This window comes from Catharus ustulatus, chromosome 3, assembly GCF_009819885.2.
Source record: "Catharus ustulatus isolate bCatUst1 chromosome 3, bCatUst1.pri.v2, whole genome shotgun sequence".
Classification (NCBI taxonomy): domain Eukaryota; kingdom Metazoa; phylum Chordata; class Aves; order Passeriformes; family Turdidae; genus Catharus; species Catharus ustulatus.
The window spans coordinates 97885705-97901637 of NC_046223.1; the positions used below are offsets into that span (position 1 = coordinate 97885705).

Below are 15933 nucleotides of genomic sequence, written 5' to 3' on the forward strand. Positions count from 1 at the left end.
TAAAGCCACATGAACTCATACAAATATACAAGTATAAACATTCATAAAATTCTAAATACCAGATCTTTTTAAGATGTTGTCAATGCTTCACAAATTTATAAACATTTTAGAAAATTCACTTTGACATATTCAAACCCCAAAGCATAACATTCATCTGCTTTCCTTACTGTTTAGTCATGATTTATTTCCTATCTGGCAAAACTGATTTATCACCTCTCTTATGATTGGAATTTTGTCACTTTTTAATACACTGAATCCTTGATTTTTACCAAAGCTAATTTCCTTTTAAGATTTGTCTGAAGCAGTCTGTTATAATATACTCCTCCAGGACCTGCATTTAAATTGATTTGTCATTATTTTCCATTCCATTGACCTAAGCCCTGTCCTCCTCAAATATTTTAGTGCCAAGCTCTGCTCAGTTGCAAGGAGGAAGCCAAGGATGACAATGACAGGTGCAGAGCCCTTCTGAAAGCATACTCCTCCATGTTTTAGATAGCTCTCACCTATGCAGGTGAGTTAGTGTGGGTCACAAAGGATGCATGAGCCACACACAAACCACAAAGACTTTTTAAGAGATTCTGGCTATGTAGGTTAATAATGTTTACTCCTGGTCAGGATCTGGGCTTCTGTTGGGGTGTGAAGGCTGAGGTGATGTTACTCCTCTTGTGGAGCAGAAATTTTCTTTAGATATTTTTCTTAATTGCAACACCTCCAGCAGCCTAGTGCCTTCTGCTAATAAAAAGGGATATGAACCTCATACTGAGAAAATTGCACTGCTGACTCAGCTGCTATCATCAATTTTCTGCAATTCCCTTATTTAGTATCAAGGTGTTTTACTCAAGAACAGCCCATCTTTGTTCCTTTGTGAGCTGATAACCTCACAACACACAGAAGTGGAGACCTGGAGCACTCACCTCACCAAGGGCTGAGGCTAGCAGAGGCACTAGCCTCTTGTATCCACCTTCCTGGTCAGCTTCTCCTTCTGGGAAGAGCTGAGGAGCAGCACCAGCAGCTTTGCCAGGCTAGTGCCTCTTTCACACCTTTAAATGATCAGTTGCTTATAAATAGGATCATCTCTCAAGTGAGATGAGGGTACCAGTGGTTTAGGCGCATCTCTTTCAGAGCATGTATGCAGCCAGGATGCTGGTTCCTGTGGCTCTTCAGGGAGTTATGACATGTGGATCACAGCTACAAAGCAGCATAGGATATGTTTGCTACCTTGTCCTTGGGTTAAATAGTTAAATGGGGATTCACTACCCTTATCCAAAGAAACGAAACCTAGACCTTTCTGCTAATGATGCTAATAACCTCCTGCCAGGGAATGGGAAAGCAATTTCATTAATAGCTTATAAACAACTCAGTTGATTGAAACAAATCAGTCTTTTTTTGATTCAGATTCTGAATCAAAACTCTGTTCACTTATGTCAGGTTTTCTAAGTATTTTGTAATCCCTGTTGCTTTCTTTCAAATTTTCTTCATTGCTTCTCAATTCCTCCAAAACAGGATTTAATACTCTAACCAAAACTCTACAGTATTGAACAAAGTGGAACAAGAACCTTTGTAGCACACAGAAAATGCCCCTACATCCCCAGCATCTGACTTGCCATTCTCTCAGTGGCATCACTGAGTACTCAGCCAGTCAGTCTCACTTTAAGGCATTAAAAAAATGTTTCTGCCTATCTCTTGTTAACATTTTGTATTTGAGTGTTTACTTGAGATTCAGAGGGTAATTTCTGCCATCTCAGACAGAATGTGGGTGGAAGTGGCTAAGTTGAAGATAGCAAGGTTCAAAGAGTCTGTATCACACCATTGCCCAAATATGACAGTCTGGTTCCTAAACACGTGCAGAAAAGCACAGGAAAAGCTCCTGTCCTGGATCCCAGACATTCTGGGGTTCATACTTAGGACAAACACCATCTCCACCCAAGTCTGTTAGAAGTCCTTAGACATTTGACATAGAGCAAAATGCAGTGCCCATGGAGATTTCTACTGAGCAGCCTGGATGGGGGAGGATGAGCTGTGTCTCAGATACACAGGTTTGTTTTTTATTGATCTGAAGAGTTCTTCTTTCTATGGGTAATTGGTTTTAGCTTGGCTTGCAATGTCAAGTCCAATGACGTGTGTGCTGCAATATAAGGTTGTGTATACATGGATGATTACACAGCACAATAATTTGTTAAGCCACACTAATTTAATGATATGCTAATACATTCACTATTAGATTTCCTCTTTTCTTGAAAGCATGTGATTTAGCTTGTGTTGATTGAGCATCAGGCTGACTTTCCTTTAGCTTGTGATCACATTTTCTTTGCTCTGCTCTTTCACGAAAGAATATTCTGTCACATCTGAACACAACATTTACTACAGCATTCATTACAGCATTTTTTGGTTTTTTTTTTCAATGCATGACATCACACAGCATTTAGAAATCATACCTATTTTCTTGGGCTCACTGTGAATTTTGATCATATCCTCTGCAGAACCTCTAACTATTCCCAGGTCAATGAATATAATACTCCCATGTCAATGATGATTTTTTCAGTAAATCATCAAAGTTGTCAATGAAATTGCTGAATGTACTGAGAGCAGGTTAGATTTTTCTCCTTCTCACACTTCAAAAGGCCTTTCAATTTCACAAAAGGTCAAACATATATGCATATTTAAAATACTATTTTTAGATGCATCAGTTTTGATTTTAGAAAAAAATCATTTCGAGAATATTTTCCTAGTTTTATATGAAAATGGTACACTGGAACTGAATCAAAAACCTCAATGAAATAAAGATCTATCATAGCCTACTCTTTATACCTAATTCCTTAGGCCATTCTTGTTAAAGAGGAAAATTAAATTGGCTGATGTGATAGGATGTTGGCAAACCAGCGTTGCCTAGTTTTTATCACTGTGTTATCCTCTAGCTGCTTATAAATTGCTTGTTTAAAACGACACAGCAAAATTTGTGCAGCAATTGTATTAGGGCTGCAATAGGTTATGTAAGGTACTTTTCTGCATTTCAAAATTTTCACACTTCAGCTGTGCTCCTACAGTTAAAACAATAGCAGCATTCCACAAACCCACTGTCAGTGCAGTTCAACTGGAATAAATATGTTAATTCCTGAGCATGTTCTCTGCACCTGATTATTTGGTTCAGCAATTGAAATAAAATATGTCACATCTATGCCCCAGCTTTACTTGACCTTACTAGTTCATCAGCGATGCCTGTCCTCATTTATGTGGTTATGCCTATAGTACTGAGGCTGACATTCAACCATCTGTGAAGCTGTTGTACAAGAAACAGCTTGCTTGTTAGTCCTGAGATCCTTTCCAGATTGCAGGAAGGATCAGCCTATTTTAGGGAACTCATGAAAGATAAGAGAAGCTAAGAGGTTACTGGAATTTCGGTAGAAGTGATCAAAGCCTTAGTTCTGATATAATAGCACATAACTGCTGTAAGTGATGCTCCATGTTATAAAATCCAGTGTTAGGATATAGTCTAAAACAACCACTAAGCTGCTCTGATGACCTCTCCCTAAATTTCATTCTCGTTAAAACTGCTGACACACAGCTGTAAAATTTTGACCCTTCCACAACAGATACCAGAAATGGAAATTCCTTCATAGAAGCAATGAGCCATCAGAGTACTGAATGTTGAATTTTATTGGTCTTACTGTCAAGACATTTCACCACCCGTCCATGGTGTACCTAACACCAGTCATTAAATCAGGAGATGTCATCTTCCACCTCCAAGTGGCTCAGGATGCCAAAATTCATCATCTCTGTGTTAAATTTTCAAACAAACGTCTTTCTTGAACTCAATCCCCTTTTGGGAAGACATCCCTGAGGGTATCTTCCACTTCATTATCCCCTCTTTTTCTGATGGTTGCAAAACAAATGTCAACTGATGGGATGCTGGGAAACTGCTATTCATTTTAATTAATAGCATCTCACTTTTTCCCATCAGTTTCTCTCCCGTGTCTGCTGATCTGTTATTTCTTGTCTAATGACTGGGCTGTAAACTCTTCGTGGTAAGGGAAAATCTTCGGTGTACGATGTTCAAATGTACAAGTGGTCTGCAGCTAGAGCTCCTAAGCATTTCAATAGTATATATAATACATGAGCAATAAAAATCTAATGATTCAAGCAACTAGGCATTTTCTATGCCAAATAAATTTATATTTTTCATATTATTTCTGATACCTACTTTGTTTAGACTAATCTTTGTTTCATACCTACCATGGCTTTTGTCTAATCAAGAAATGTGGCAAAGTATTGTTGCTAAATCCATTCCCAGAAGGAGACTTATCTGCCCTGAAAGGAGATGAAAACCACAAAGAAGGCTGGAAGCTCTTTTTGGTTATCCTGTTGCAAACAGTAAAAACACACTTATATGCTTCAGAATTCACTTTGTCAAAACAAATCCATTCAGTTACCTCTGGTCACCAATGACTGCTTACAAGAAATTCAGTTTTGGTTTTTATTTATAAGCAAAAGAGACTAGTATTTTTTCTTTAAATGATACACAATGTTCTCACTCAAAATCAGTGGATGACATTCTATACCTATAGTATTAATGACTATAAATCAAAACACATTGATGGAATGGCATAGCTTATTCCATTATTTGCTGTTTTCCATCAGATTTTATATGTCTTCCTTTGATTTCACCTAAAATCCTATCAAAAGTAATTTCATAATTTATTTCCTAACATTCCAAAGGCTATAAGTCTAAAGTAATAGTTTAGTGTTGTCTACAAATTTCCTAGCTGGAAATGTCAAATTTTAACTAATGTAAAATTTAAAATGTAATAAAGAGTGTACTCTATTTTTTCTCAAAAAATTTAATTGCAGAATTATTTACAGGAGATGAACATAAACAATACATAAACCAATTGAAAGAGGCAGCTTCATAAAAGAGCCATGGGGCAAAATAGTGAAGCACATTTTCTTACAATCAGCTGGAGGTGAGTAGAGAACCATGAAAAAAAGAACAACTCAATAATAAAACAATTTTCAAATATGTCTTCAAAGTAACAAATAACATTCTGGTAAAGAAGATATTACTGAGAAGCAATAAATTATTGTAGCAATGAAACAACATACTGTACATTCAATTTAGGTATCCTGCATGCTACTAAATAGAATTTATCAAAAGAACCATAAAAGCATGAGAAAGAATTACATAAAATAGTTTAATTCTAGTGAAGTGTAGCTTTATACAGATGGTGAATATTTGGCACTCAGTTCATCCTCATTGTTGATATGATTTCTTATGTATATATATATTTATATATATTTATATATACTTTTAATGATAACTAAACAGCTAGTTTCCTGGTTCTAACATTCCTTGAAGTTCTATAGGAGGCATTTAATTTAGTCCTTAGGCCACACTTGAGTATTTTGGCATGTCCATGGTAAATGAAAGTATGAGTTTTGTCTCTGTACAGAAAATCCTGCACAGCCATAGTGGCTTTTCTTCAGGAAAGAACAGTTTTAGAGCATGTAAGCCAGGCTACTTGAAAAGGAATTTTACTTCAGTCAGGAAATGAATGTATAAACTGAACTAAATACATACATGCTGAGCCCTTTTAAAATGAGATGGCCATTCTATTAAACCTCCAAAGCGTAAATCAAGGCATGGATATGAACATGTGGATTCCATGGTAATTATAAACAAAGCTGGCATTTCTTTGTGAGGACTCTTTTCAGAGACTCAAACCTACTACCGAGCCCTCTGCATGATTCTGACCTACCTGAAAGGAAAAATGAGCTCCTACAAAGCAATGGCACACTTGCTATCTTGAACAAGGAGTCCTTCCTACCTCAGACTTGCTGAGTCAGATATTGATCTGAATTATATTCATTCAGATCTGATATTTCTTTCTGGTTTCAGTTTCTGAGCATTGATTCTAACGCAACTGGGGTCAGAACTCAGCCCAGTGCTCTGCAATAATCCATCCCAAAAATAAGAAACTTGTATGACAGTGAAGCTTTAGGAATGGGAAATAGTGTCTTGAATGAAAGAGTGGCAAGGTAAGAAGAAAATTCCTCACTGATGGGCTGTGTTTGTAAATAATGACTATATATTCAAATAAGCCTCCTCCTCATTTATGCTTAGGTGAAACTATCCATGGTCTTGTACCTAGAGAAGTAAAAAATCCTGTCCAACAAAACCAATTTAGAAAAATAACAATTTGGCCTTAATAAAATATAGAATTAAATTGCCAGCCGATGAAAACTGTTCTGTGTTTGCTCAGTTAAAGAGCAAGCCGTGTAGACAGACTAATTTACCTTAAGTACGATCCAACTTCAGAAGCCCAGTTCTCTTCTGGCCATGAAGGGTATGAGACAAAATCTGGGTGTGGAAAGGTGGATCAGTGAACGTGCAGTCTTCTTCTGCCGTCATCTTTTATGAATATGATATGCATTTAATGAGAAAAGTTCTGGAATGCTGTTTTTAGATACAGAATCATAGAATTGTTTATGTTGGAAAAGACATTCAGTAATGAATGCCATGGCCTCTTTCAGCTATTGGAATTTTATTTCATTAAGAGAAGCTGAATCAGCCCACATATGCTGGCCAAATTTTCTTTTGGGCAATGTTCCATTTCAATTTTGGTTTTATACTTGCTGTCCTGAACAGCCTATTATGTAGTTAAACAGCTACAGCATTATGCCATAGAGGTAGCTGCACTTCAGAGATAAATTAAGCAATTTCTGTGGATACAGAGGGCTTACTTCCTGATAGGACTCTGTATATGCATATGAGTATGCCATAAAACATCTGTTCCTGAAAGATGGTCCCTGGAGGTGAGCACAGCAAATAGTTGCTGATGGGCAAAGGGGCTGCAGTAGGCAGTGAAGCTACCGCAGCCAGCAGTGTTGAGGATGAGCTGCAAGAAAGTGGCACAATTTACAGGAATGTGAGTGTTGACTGTGGTTCCTGGGTCTGGTTCTCTGGAACCCTGACAGTGAAAAATCATTATCATATATATTGATACATGTATGTATCCTCTTTCTATTGTGTGCAGTATGAAAAGGTGACCTCTTGTCTGCTGATCCTGGCCATGCAGAGAGATGTGCTCTGCCATAAAAGAACCCTTAGGGTTAGGGTTAGTCCCACGAAGGAGCAGCTGCCCAAACCAAAGCACAGTCATCAATCACCATGCCCAAGTCCTTGTCCCAGATCGTCCCTCATGTTAACTGGGATGGAGGGCAGACCTGGGGAGAGAACAGGGCGCTTGGGGAAGGCTGCTTGTGCAGCAAGTACCCCAGATGGATCTCTCCTGCTAGAAAGCAGGGAAAATGCACTTGTGAAGGGGAGACTTGCCAAGATTCCTGACCAAGAGGGCTCAGCTGCAGGTGCCATCAGCTCCTGTGCTTGGCACCAGCCAGGAGTCTCCACTGGCACCCTCCCAGGGAACTCCTCCACTGCCGGGACCTCACTGCCATTGTCAGGAACAGAAAAGGCAGAGATTGTTTTGGAAGGTTAATTTGATGCTCATCACACCCTGCCTACTCCCTGGAGGATGGTATGAGCACTGATTGCCCTCATCTCTGCTTTGCTCAGGTCTTCCTCTTTGTTCAGTGAGTCTTTTCTTCTCCTTCAGCACAGGCTCAGACTGTGAGGTCCCAGATGCTGGAAGGGTGCTGTGAAAGGAAACTCCCCAGCAGCACGGGGATGGTGGGAGAACCCCCAGCATCCTGCCATGCTGGGTTACCTGTCCCAGCTGCAGCCCAGCCTGGAGTTTGTGTGTTGGCTAATAAAGTGCTTGGAGATCCTTCTGGATGAAAGGCACTGTATAAGTGTGGGTGTCAACCTGTCAAACACCAGGAAGCACCTCTCCAGACATTAAGGGTTTGTTGATATTCCTTACCTCGAGCACAGTTGGTGGGTGGTATCCCTGCATCATAAGATGCTCTAGGAACAGTAATGGGAGTAACATTGCTTCATGATTCATTAAAGCTCTCTTGCACTGAGGGTCTGGCTTCACAGGTTTTCAGTGCATACAGCTTGACACCTGGAGCTGCCAAACCAGCTTCAGACCTCAAATCTGCATGCACAAACCAGCACTTGATGGGCCAGACTCCAGTGTGCCCTTGCCACTGGTACCAACACTGAAATGCTGAGGAGGAATCAAACCCACTGGCTGGGCAGGGCAGGCTCAAGACTTTGAATGTAAAAGGCTGAGCTGAGCTGTTGTGGACACTCTCTGCTCTGGACAAGGGGCCAGGGGGTCCTACATGGAGAGGGCCTGGGACAGAACTGGTGACACTGCCTGAGGTGCCAGGGGGCAGGAACCTCACAAGGGCACTGCTGCCACAGGCCACGAGGAGGCTGCAGGGTGACACGTGTGACACTCCATCACGTAGCAGTTACTTGCAAAACCACCCAATGACCAAACATTCTTTGACTGTATACTAAATGCAGTACTGAGGAAGTAAAGTACTAATTTACTGATACAGCAGGACGTGGGCTTATTTTAAAACAAATAATTTCCATTATATGAAATATATGTTACATCTATCTATATATATGAAATTCCCACACTTTCCTGTGCACACTTTAATTCCTTCCTGAATGATCTCAAATCTAATATAGTGTCAAGGTTTAAGCATGAATTAAAATATAATTATTTGGTATTAAACTGTACAATGTTGTTCATCTTTGCATTCTGCCAAAGGCCATTCTAATCAAATGGACATGAAATAATAAAACACTTCATAATGTACTTCACCAAATTACAAAGAATTTCAAATCTAAAAAAATATACAAAGCAAAAATAGGTATGGCAAATATCAACAATTCTACCATTCAGGTCTTTTTTTCTTATTTAAATTTGCTGAGTTCTGTTTAGCATACCTGTGTTTTACAGGCAATGACTAAATTAACAGAAACTTTCTATAGTTTTAAAGTGTTAAAATACATATAAGACCAATTAATTTTTAATTAAACACTAGACTATTTTGCTATATTCAGCTGTTCTGAGTGGGTCTATACCATGAAGTCTCAAAGGAGAAAGCATACTAGTTTCTATCTTTCTGTTTATTTATGTTCCTCCTACTTTAGTTTTGTAACTGAATTTTATTTTTGTGATGTGGGGTCAGTTTACAATTGATCTAGTTATATGTTTATTAAGATAAACATGTTTTCTCATGTGTTTCTCATGTTTCTCATGTCAGAGAATGAAGTAATCTGACTGATTTATTTGCAATACAAATATGATAAGCATAATGTTATTTTTCTAAACTTATCAGGTGTACAATATGTAAATTGGAATGGCTTATTTGCCTTAAAATATATAATGTTACCTGTACAATAATTTAATATATTGCACTTCAAAATGTAATGCATACAGATGCCATTATCAGATTTGTTGGTAGGCACCTAGTTTTGATTTTTCCAATTGTTTTTGTTTGTTTGTTTGTTTGTTTGTTTGTTTTGATTGAACAAGGTGGAACAAACAGAAATCATAGATTTATTAATCTCATACTGAGAATTTTCTTATAACAGCATGGGAAATGCAGAACACAGACTCCTCCAAGTCAGAATTATTAGGCCAGCTGGGATCTCTGTTTATCTCAAATTGGTATGGTTTGCAATTTCTCTTCATAAAGTCTGATTACTGGCAGGATCAGGTACAGCTTGTCTTAATCGCATGACCTGTTGCTGCAGGTAGGAGGTTTTAAGCAAGTAAAAGAAGTGTGATTCCTCCTGGAAGTGTACTTAAAATTAGAAAAAAATCTATCAGCTGCCATATGTCTGTATGTGTACAGGTGTGAGTGTCTCTATTTTAAATTTCTTCAATCTAGGAAAAATACTGGCTTTGGTTTTGTGTGGATATTCTAACTAGCAGCTCCACTTTAAGATACCAGTTTTCAAGACTAAAGATGCCAGTCTCTGTATGCACTTCTGTATTTAAAATAGTACAACAAATATAAGAAGTAGCATCAATTTTGTACACTGCCTAGAATTCAGCTCTTTCCTTAATAGAAAATGCCTTGAAAACACAAAGGATGGGAAATATAATGCTTTCATCTCTAGAAGAATATTTCAGGGATTTATTATTTTTTATTCTTTTTTTTTTTCCTTTTTTTTCCTTTTTTTTTTTTTTTTTTTTTCATTCTTGAAGGATATACATTCGTCTTGGTTTTTGCTTCAAATATAGTTTAAGGCTATTTGGTAAAATATATTCCAGATACCAGGCTCAATTTACAGGGGTGCCTTCTCACAGAAACTTCTCAAAACTTCATCTCTAAAGATTCATACGCTGAAGCCAAGCATGCTTTATCAGCTGTCCAAAGACAGAACTCATGCTTAATACCACACACTGTAGGAAAAAGAGAAGGAAAAAAGCAACCAACCAACCAAAAGAAAACAGATTTGAAGCTATGTCAGATCTGCATAACCCATGGTACTTCATGTTTTCAGTCATCCATCAGGCTGCGGGGTGTGTGGGATTTGGATTTAAAGTGCTCAACAGGTGAAGAACCAAAGTGCTCGAGTAGAATAAAGAGTTGTTCTGCCTATGGCTAAATACATTGCATTTGTTAAAGCAGGTAAACAGGGAATGTGGTAGCTGGGGTTGTCTGTCTCACTGGGTTCTCCTTCTTTTTACCCAAACTTGTGTTCAGTAGGATTCAAACCTTGGTATTGGGGGCTGCGTGTTACTCATTTTATTGCGTCTTCACCTGAAGACTTCTAAGTGCTGGATTGCTTGGTTGGCTCTGGAAGGGAGGTGAAGTGGAATAATTTTGTCCTAATTTGTTTTAAATGAAAGCCTCTTGACTGTGGTAGCTACCACGTCTTTCTTCTGACAACATGAGACTTGAAAATATGTTATTTTCCTTATATTCCATGGCTGGAAATCACTTATCTCTTGAGTCAGGTTTTTTTTTTCCTATGTCTGAAGCAAGCAAGAACCTTATTCTTGCCATAAATGATACTGCATAGAAAAATAGTTCTAAAATAAAATACAACTGTAAACCACAGTTCACCTTTACCTTAACATAACCATTTAAACTTATATATACTTACCACTCACATTCATATTTCTTAAATTGTTTACAACATCACAACTGGCATTTTAAACAAGCAAGATTTTTTTGTTCTCAAGGATACCCTGGAAACTCAATTGTTATTACAATTTGAGAGTTTGAAATAGTACATGTAGCATAGCTCTTGAAATGAAAGAGAGAAGGTTTATAAAATAAATATTAACATGTAAAAGAACTGTTAAAAATGCAATGAGTGGTCCAAAGGAGCGAGTATAACTTTTTCTTTACTCATCTTACTACAGAAGATCTAACTTTTTAAGGCTTCCGTTTTCCTTTCACCCATCACTCAAGTCCTCTTGCATTACAATTTTGCTTAGGTTTCAGTGTCGTTACACTGCTAACAGCAAACGTTTCTTAGTGGACATTCCCACCATCACCAGACTTGTATGCTTCTTGGTTTCTGATGAACTTTGGAGTTTTAGTGGCTGGATATCCCTGTTCATCTCCAGAAACTCGAATGAGATGAGAGGCCTAATGTTATTTTGCAGTAACAAAGATGAGAAGAGTGGCAGAGTGCATGGGTAAATATGTTAGCTGGATTCTAGGAAAAGAAACTGGAGGTCAAGGAGATAAATGGGTTCTTTCTTTCCTGCTCTTTACATTTGTAGCACCTTCTACTTGGATTAGCTAATGCCTCTAGTGAATGGTGAGATGCACCCATTTATAGTTTGTTATTCTTATCCCTAATTATCACACATTTTATAAAAATATAAATAACAAAAAGTAAGCTGGGTTCCATCTCAAGAGGTGTTTCTTGTTGTCCTCTGAGAATATATTGGATAAGTCAGGTCTTGACAAGCCCTATCCATTGTAGCTGATTGTAAGTCAGACAATAAATACAAAAAGAAGTCGTTCTTGCGGTGAGCTCAGCAAATTCTGAGGAAATCAAAAGCATTCCACTGTGCTTATGGCACAAAGAACACAACATCAAGGGCATATTTAGTGGAGAGAATGAGACAAAAATTACCAGGTAAGTGACAAACTGTACAAGCATTTTGTTTAAAAAAAGGGACTCTGCAGCATTCTGTCTTTAAAGCCGGGTTTGAGCCTCTGGGATATAGATCTCAATGCTGTCTGCACGCTCTGTGGCTGAATTCTGCCGGAAAGAGGCTGCTCGCTTGGCAGCCATCAGCCGTCTTCTAGCTTCTTGCCGTTGTCTGTCAGGTAGGTCCAGGGATTTTTCTCTTGTGATAGGGAATTTTCCTTTTGGGGGCTTCTTTGGTACAGGAGGAGGAATCTTTCTTTCTTCCTGCAATAGGGCATTAAAGCTAAGGGTGAGCTGCGTGCAAAAGGTACTTGTCAGCAGAGCATGCACATCAAAGACATGAAATGCAAAATACTGATTACATACATCAAGCATGCTCAATTTGTGCTTGCCTTCAGCTGACTAATGGATTACATGAACAGCTATCCACACTAGGAACACTGACAAAACCCTCTTATTTGACAACCATTATGCATTCTGCGGTCCTGTGCCTGGAAAAATACTGCGCTTCCTTCCACCATCCTTGCAGGTATTGGCACATGCAATCTGCACACCTCGCTTTCATATGGATTTGTTTAATTTAAGCTGACACATTATTACACTCATTATAAACAGAAACACACACTGTCTCTCCAATAGGAATTCAGCGCATCTGTGTGGTCTGATCAAGTGGAAAGACTCTCTGAAGTTAGCAGGACAGGATTTTTGATTAAATTAATCATACTGAGTTTAGCCTCAGCTGGATATGAGATAGCAGCTGTGTATACATGTCTATTAGTTTAGTCTCCTCCAGGAATTGCTCTATGGAAGCATTCAAGTGCCAACCAGAAAGAGAGCATAGGGCTAATTGTTCTGCTTGCAAGCATGGGCCATTTTAAAGAAAATTATTCTGAAGGATTATCAAATTAGAAAGTGAAAATGAGTAGATTTTGTTACCAAAGTAGCTGTACATTTCTCTGCAGGTGTTAAATAAAGAATTGTTCTGACCATTTAGAGACTGTGAAATATCATATAAGGGTCTATAATCAAGGCATTGTACACTAATTTAGGTTAGAAGATATAGACCTCTGGAGGGGATTTCATACAATCCCCATTCAAAGTGCACTTGAAATTAGATGCAACTTTGAAGTTTATTTGTTTGTTTTTGTAATTTCATGTTTAATACTGGACTGCATAGCCCTGAAGACAAAGACTCCATTACTTCATTTGTATAGGTATGGTTATTATGACAGATCTTTTTGCTGTAAAATTTCTTGAAGTAATGGTAATAGTCCAGAGTATGGGCTGTTCCTTATGGAGAACACAGTTAATTTGATGCACAGCAGGATTCAAATGAAGCAAAAATTGAACTGATACACTTATGGTTTACAGACTCCTCATTGGCTTGTTTTTTTGGTTTTTATTGGTTTGGTTGTTTTTTGTTGTTGTTGCTTTTTTAAAACTAATTCTGACTCTACTATCCAAATGCAATAGCCAAGACTAAATAACTGAGGTTATTTAAAACATATTTCTGCATTAAACAGGAACAGTGCAACAGCCTAAGATGCTATTCCCTGGTATAGCCAGTTCTGCCTGGCTTTATTTTCTCTATCTCCTGTTTTCATAAAGGCTCCATTCCTGTCATCCCATCTTAAATTTTTTCTCACTTTTAGTTATTTCCCTCTTGGAATATCACTGTTGCTGTCACTATAATAATTTCTTACTTCCAGTTGTCACTAGTAAGCAAGAGTTGCAAACTCACCGTCCACCAACCCGTTGGCTGAAAATTAAAATCCAAGAGGAGCATGAAGAAATGAAAAAGTTGTCAAAATGCCTCCTAATTCCTCCCAAACCAAACAAGTATTCACCTGAGGCCAACAGTACTGACTCAAACCAAATGTTGTTTTCATCTGACTGATACAATAATCAAGGTACAAGCAAGGATAGTGGGATAATCAAGGTAAGGGATGAAGTTCTAGAGAGGAGAAAGGCAGTTTCAGAATTACACTGCTTTTATGGGCAAATTGTCACCTTTGGTTTGTAAGAATCATATGGGGCATCTTCCAAATAGTGGAGTTGCATCGCAGAAGTGCAGGGAGTTCTCCAGCAGCACTTTGTCCCCCAAAAGTATGTCAGCTGAGCTTTAGTATGACCTGTGCTATGTTTTGTCACATGCTTTTCTCTCATTCCTGTTCTGTTATCATTTGTGTCATGCAGGCAGGGTTAAACACTGCATTGCTCAAGTTTGAGCTGCCCCAAATGTAGCAGACTGCTGAATTTATTTTGTTTGAATTCTCGGGCTGTTTCTTCAATCTGAACTAATATGAACATATTTCTGTTCTAGCTTTTAGAATGTGAGTCAAATAATTTGAACAGAAGTGTAATGGAGTAAACTAGCTTAGCAAAATCCATTATATTATATAATTCAGCTCAACATTGTTAAAAAAGAAAAGACTCCTCACATCTGATTAAAGTTTCCATGTAAAAATTGGGCCATGTCAATTAAATAATTCTTAGGGTTAGAAACCTATTGTGTTTCACTATTGTATTTAACACAAGGAGACTGCAGAACTACAAATGGGGACTAAATGATATTGTCCATCGTCTGCTTACCTTCCTTTCAGGTGATTCTATTATTTTCCATTCATTGAGCTTCAACTGGTGCAGTTCATCAAACTTCATGCTGACGTCTTCAATTGAGAGCTGCAGTAAGTCCCAGAAACCTGCAAGGTCCTGGGAAGTTGGCCTTGGCATGGCACTCGGGTCCTGAAATGCACAAAGGAGAGAACGTGAATACTCGCGGGAGCTTTCAGCGGCGTGCACTCAGGCAGGAAGGGGATGCTGCCAGATTTCATTGCTGCAGCACTGCTCAGTGCTAAGGCTCTGCGTGCTCTGCAGCTGGGAGCTGTGACTGGAAAGCTGTGCCTCCTACGCAACCCAAACATGAATGAGTTGGAAGTCACACGCCAGCCTTCCTGAATTTGCAGCATGGGAAGTTCCTTAGCACCATATGCTGTGCTGACCTGCATTTCTAAAAAGGAACAAGCTGACAGCTTTTGTCTGCTGATTATTAAAGGCAAGGGGAATGTGGTTTGCATTCCAGCCAACCTGAAGTCTTCCTGGTTAAAAATTATTCTCAGATAGCTGACTAAGACAAAACAATGTCACAAAGACGTTGTCACTGTATGCTGCACTTGATGTTTACATTGTCTTGCATTTTCAAATGCATACGTGAAGTATGAAATCTTGATAGGATGCTTGCATTTTGTTCTCCAGGGAGTTGAATCACACTTGGGAACTGGGAAGACATTACCTCCAGGTACTGTAATTAAGAGGCTCTATGTGCATAAGACTTAATGGAGCAAACATTGGTGGTAACAATTAGCAAGATGACCCTGTATTTGATAATTAACCTGATGCCAGTGCTGGATAAAAATTTTATTATAACGTAGTATTCAGACTCCTAACCCTATGCTCTGAGCACTAGTACTGTAGTAGAAAGTAGAGCTTTGTCACTTTATTGAAATAGGGCTTAATTTTTGGTAAACATGTCTCTGAAGGTAATGAAGAAATGACTTATTCCTTCCAGGACAGAAGGAAGCCATTATGATGGTCTAAAGAACAGAGTTGGGAGAGGGGATGTCAAAACCATGCCAAACAGACTCTGGATCTCTCCCTTTCTGGGCAAAACCTGTAAAGACTAGTTTGCTATGTTAGCATCACTGCTGCTATGGCAGGCTCTGTTCCCCACGTTTTTCAAATCTAGTGGTCAAAGGCATTTTATATTTAAATACAACCCCAGAGTTGTCTAGAAACTGGGAGATAAGTCAGCGGTGCTGTTGAATTCCTCCCATGAATCACACATTTCTAAGGGTTTTAAACTAGGAATTGCTGCTCAAACTTGGGTTTACAAA

The 15933-nt window shown here is 38.5% G+C and overlaps 1 protein-coding gene across 17 annotated transcripts in view; it reads right to left on the reverse strand.

The window, feature by feature from the left end:
* Positions 1-353: 353 nt before the first annotated feature.
* Positions 354-15933, reverse strand: part of DLGAP2 (DLG associated protein 2) — a 465971-nt gene continuing 450391 nt past the window's right edge. For 15 of the 17 annotated variants that reach the window (XM_033054074.2, XM_033054073.2, XM_033054072.2 and 12 more), the window contains 3 exons: positions 14633-14785; positions 13782-13799; positions 354-12304 (listed from right to left, as the gene is read on the reverse strand). In XM_033054074.2, the coding sequence (XP_032909965.1) occupies positions 12086-12304; positions 13782-13799; positions 14633-14785 (390 nt within the window). In that variant the 3' untranslated portion in view covers positions 354-12085. The remainder of the gene's footprint in view (positions 12305-13781; positions 13800-14632; positions 14786-15933) is intronic. The other 2 variants (XM_033054084.2, XM_033054067.2) reach the window with 1 other exon arrangement.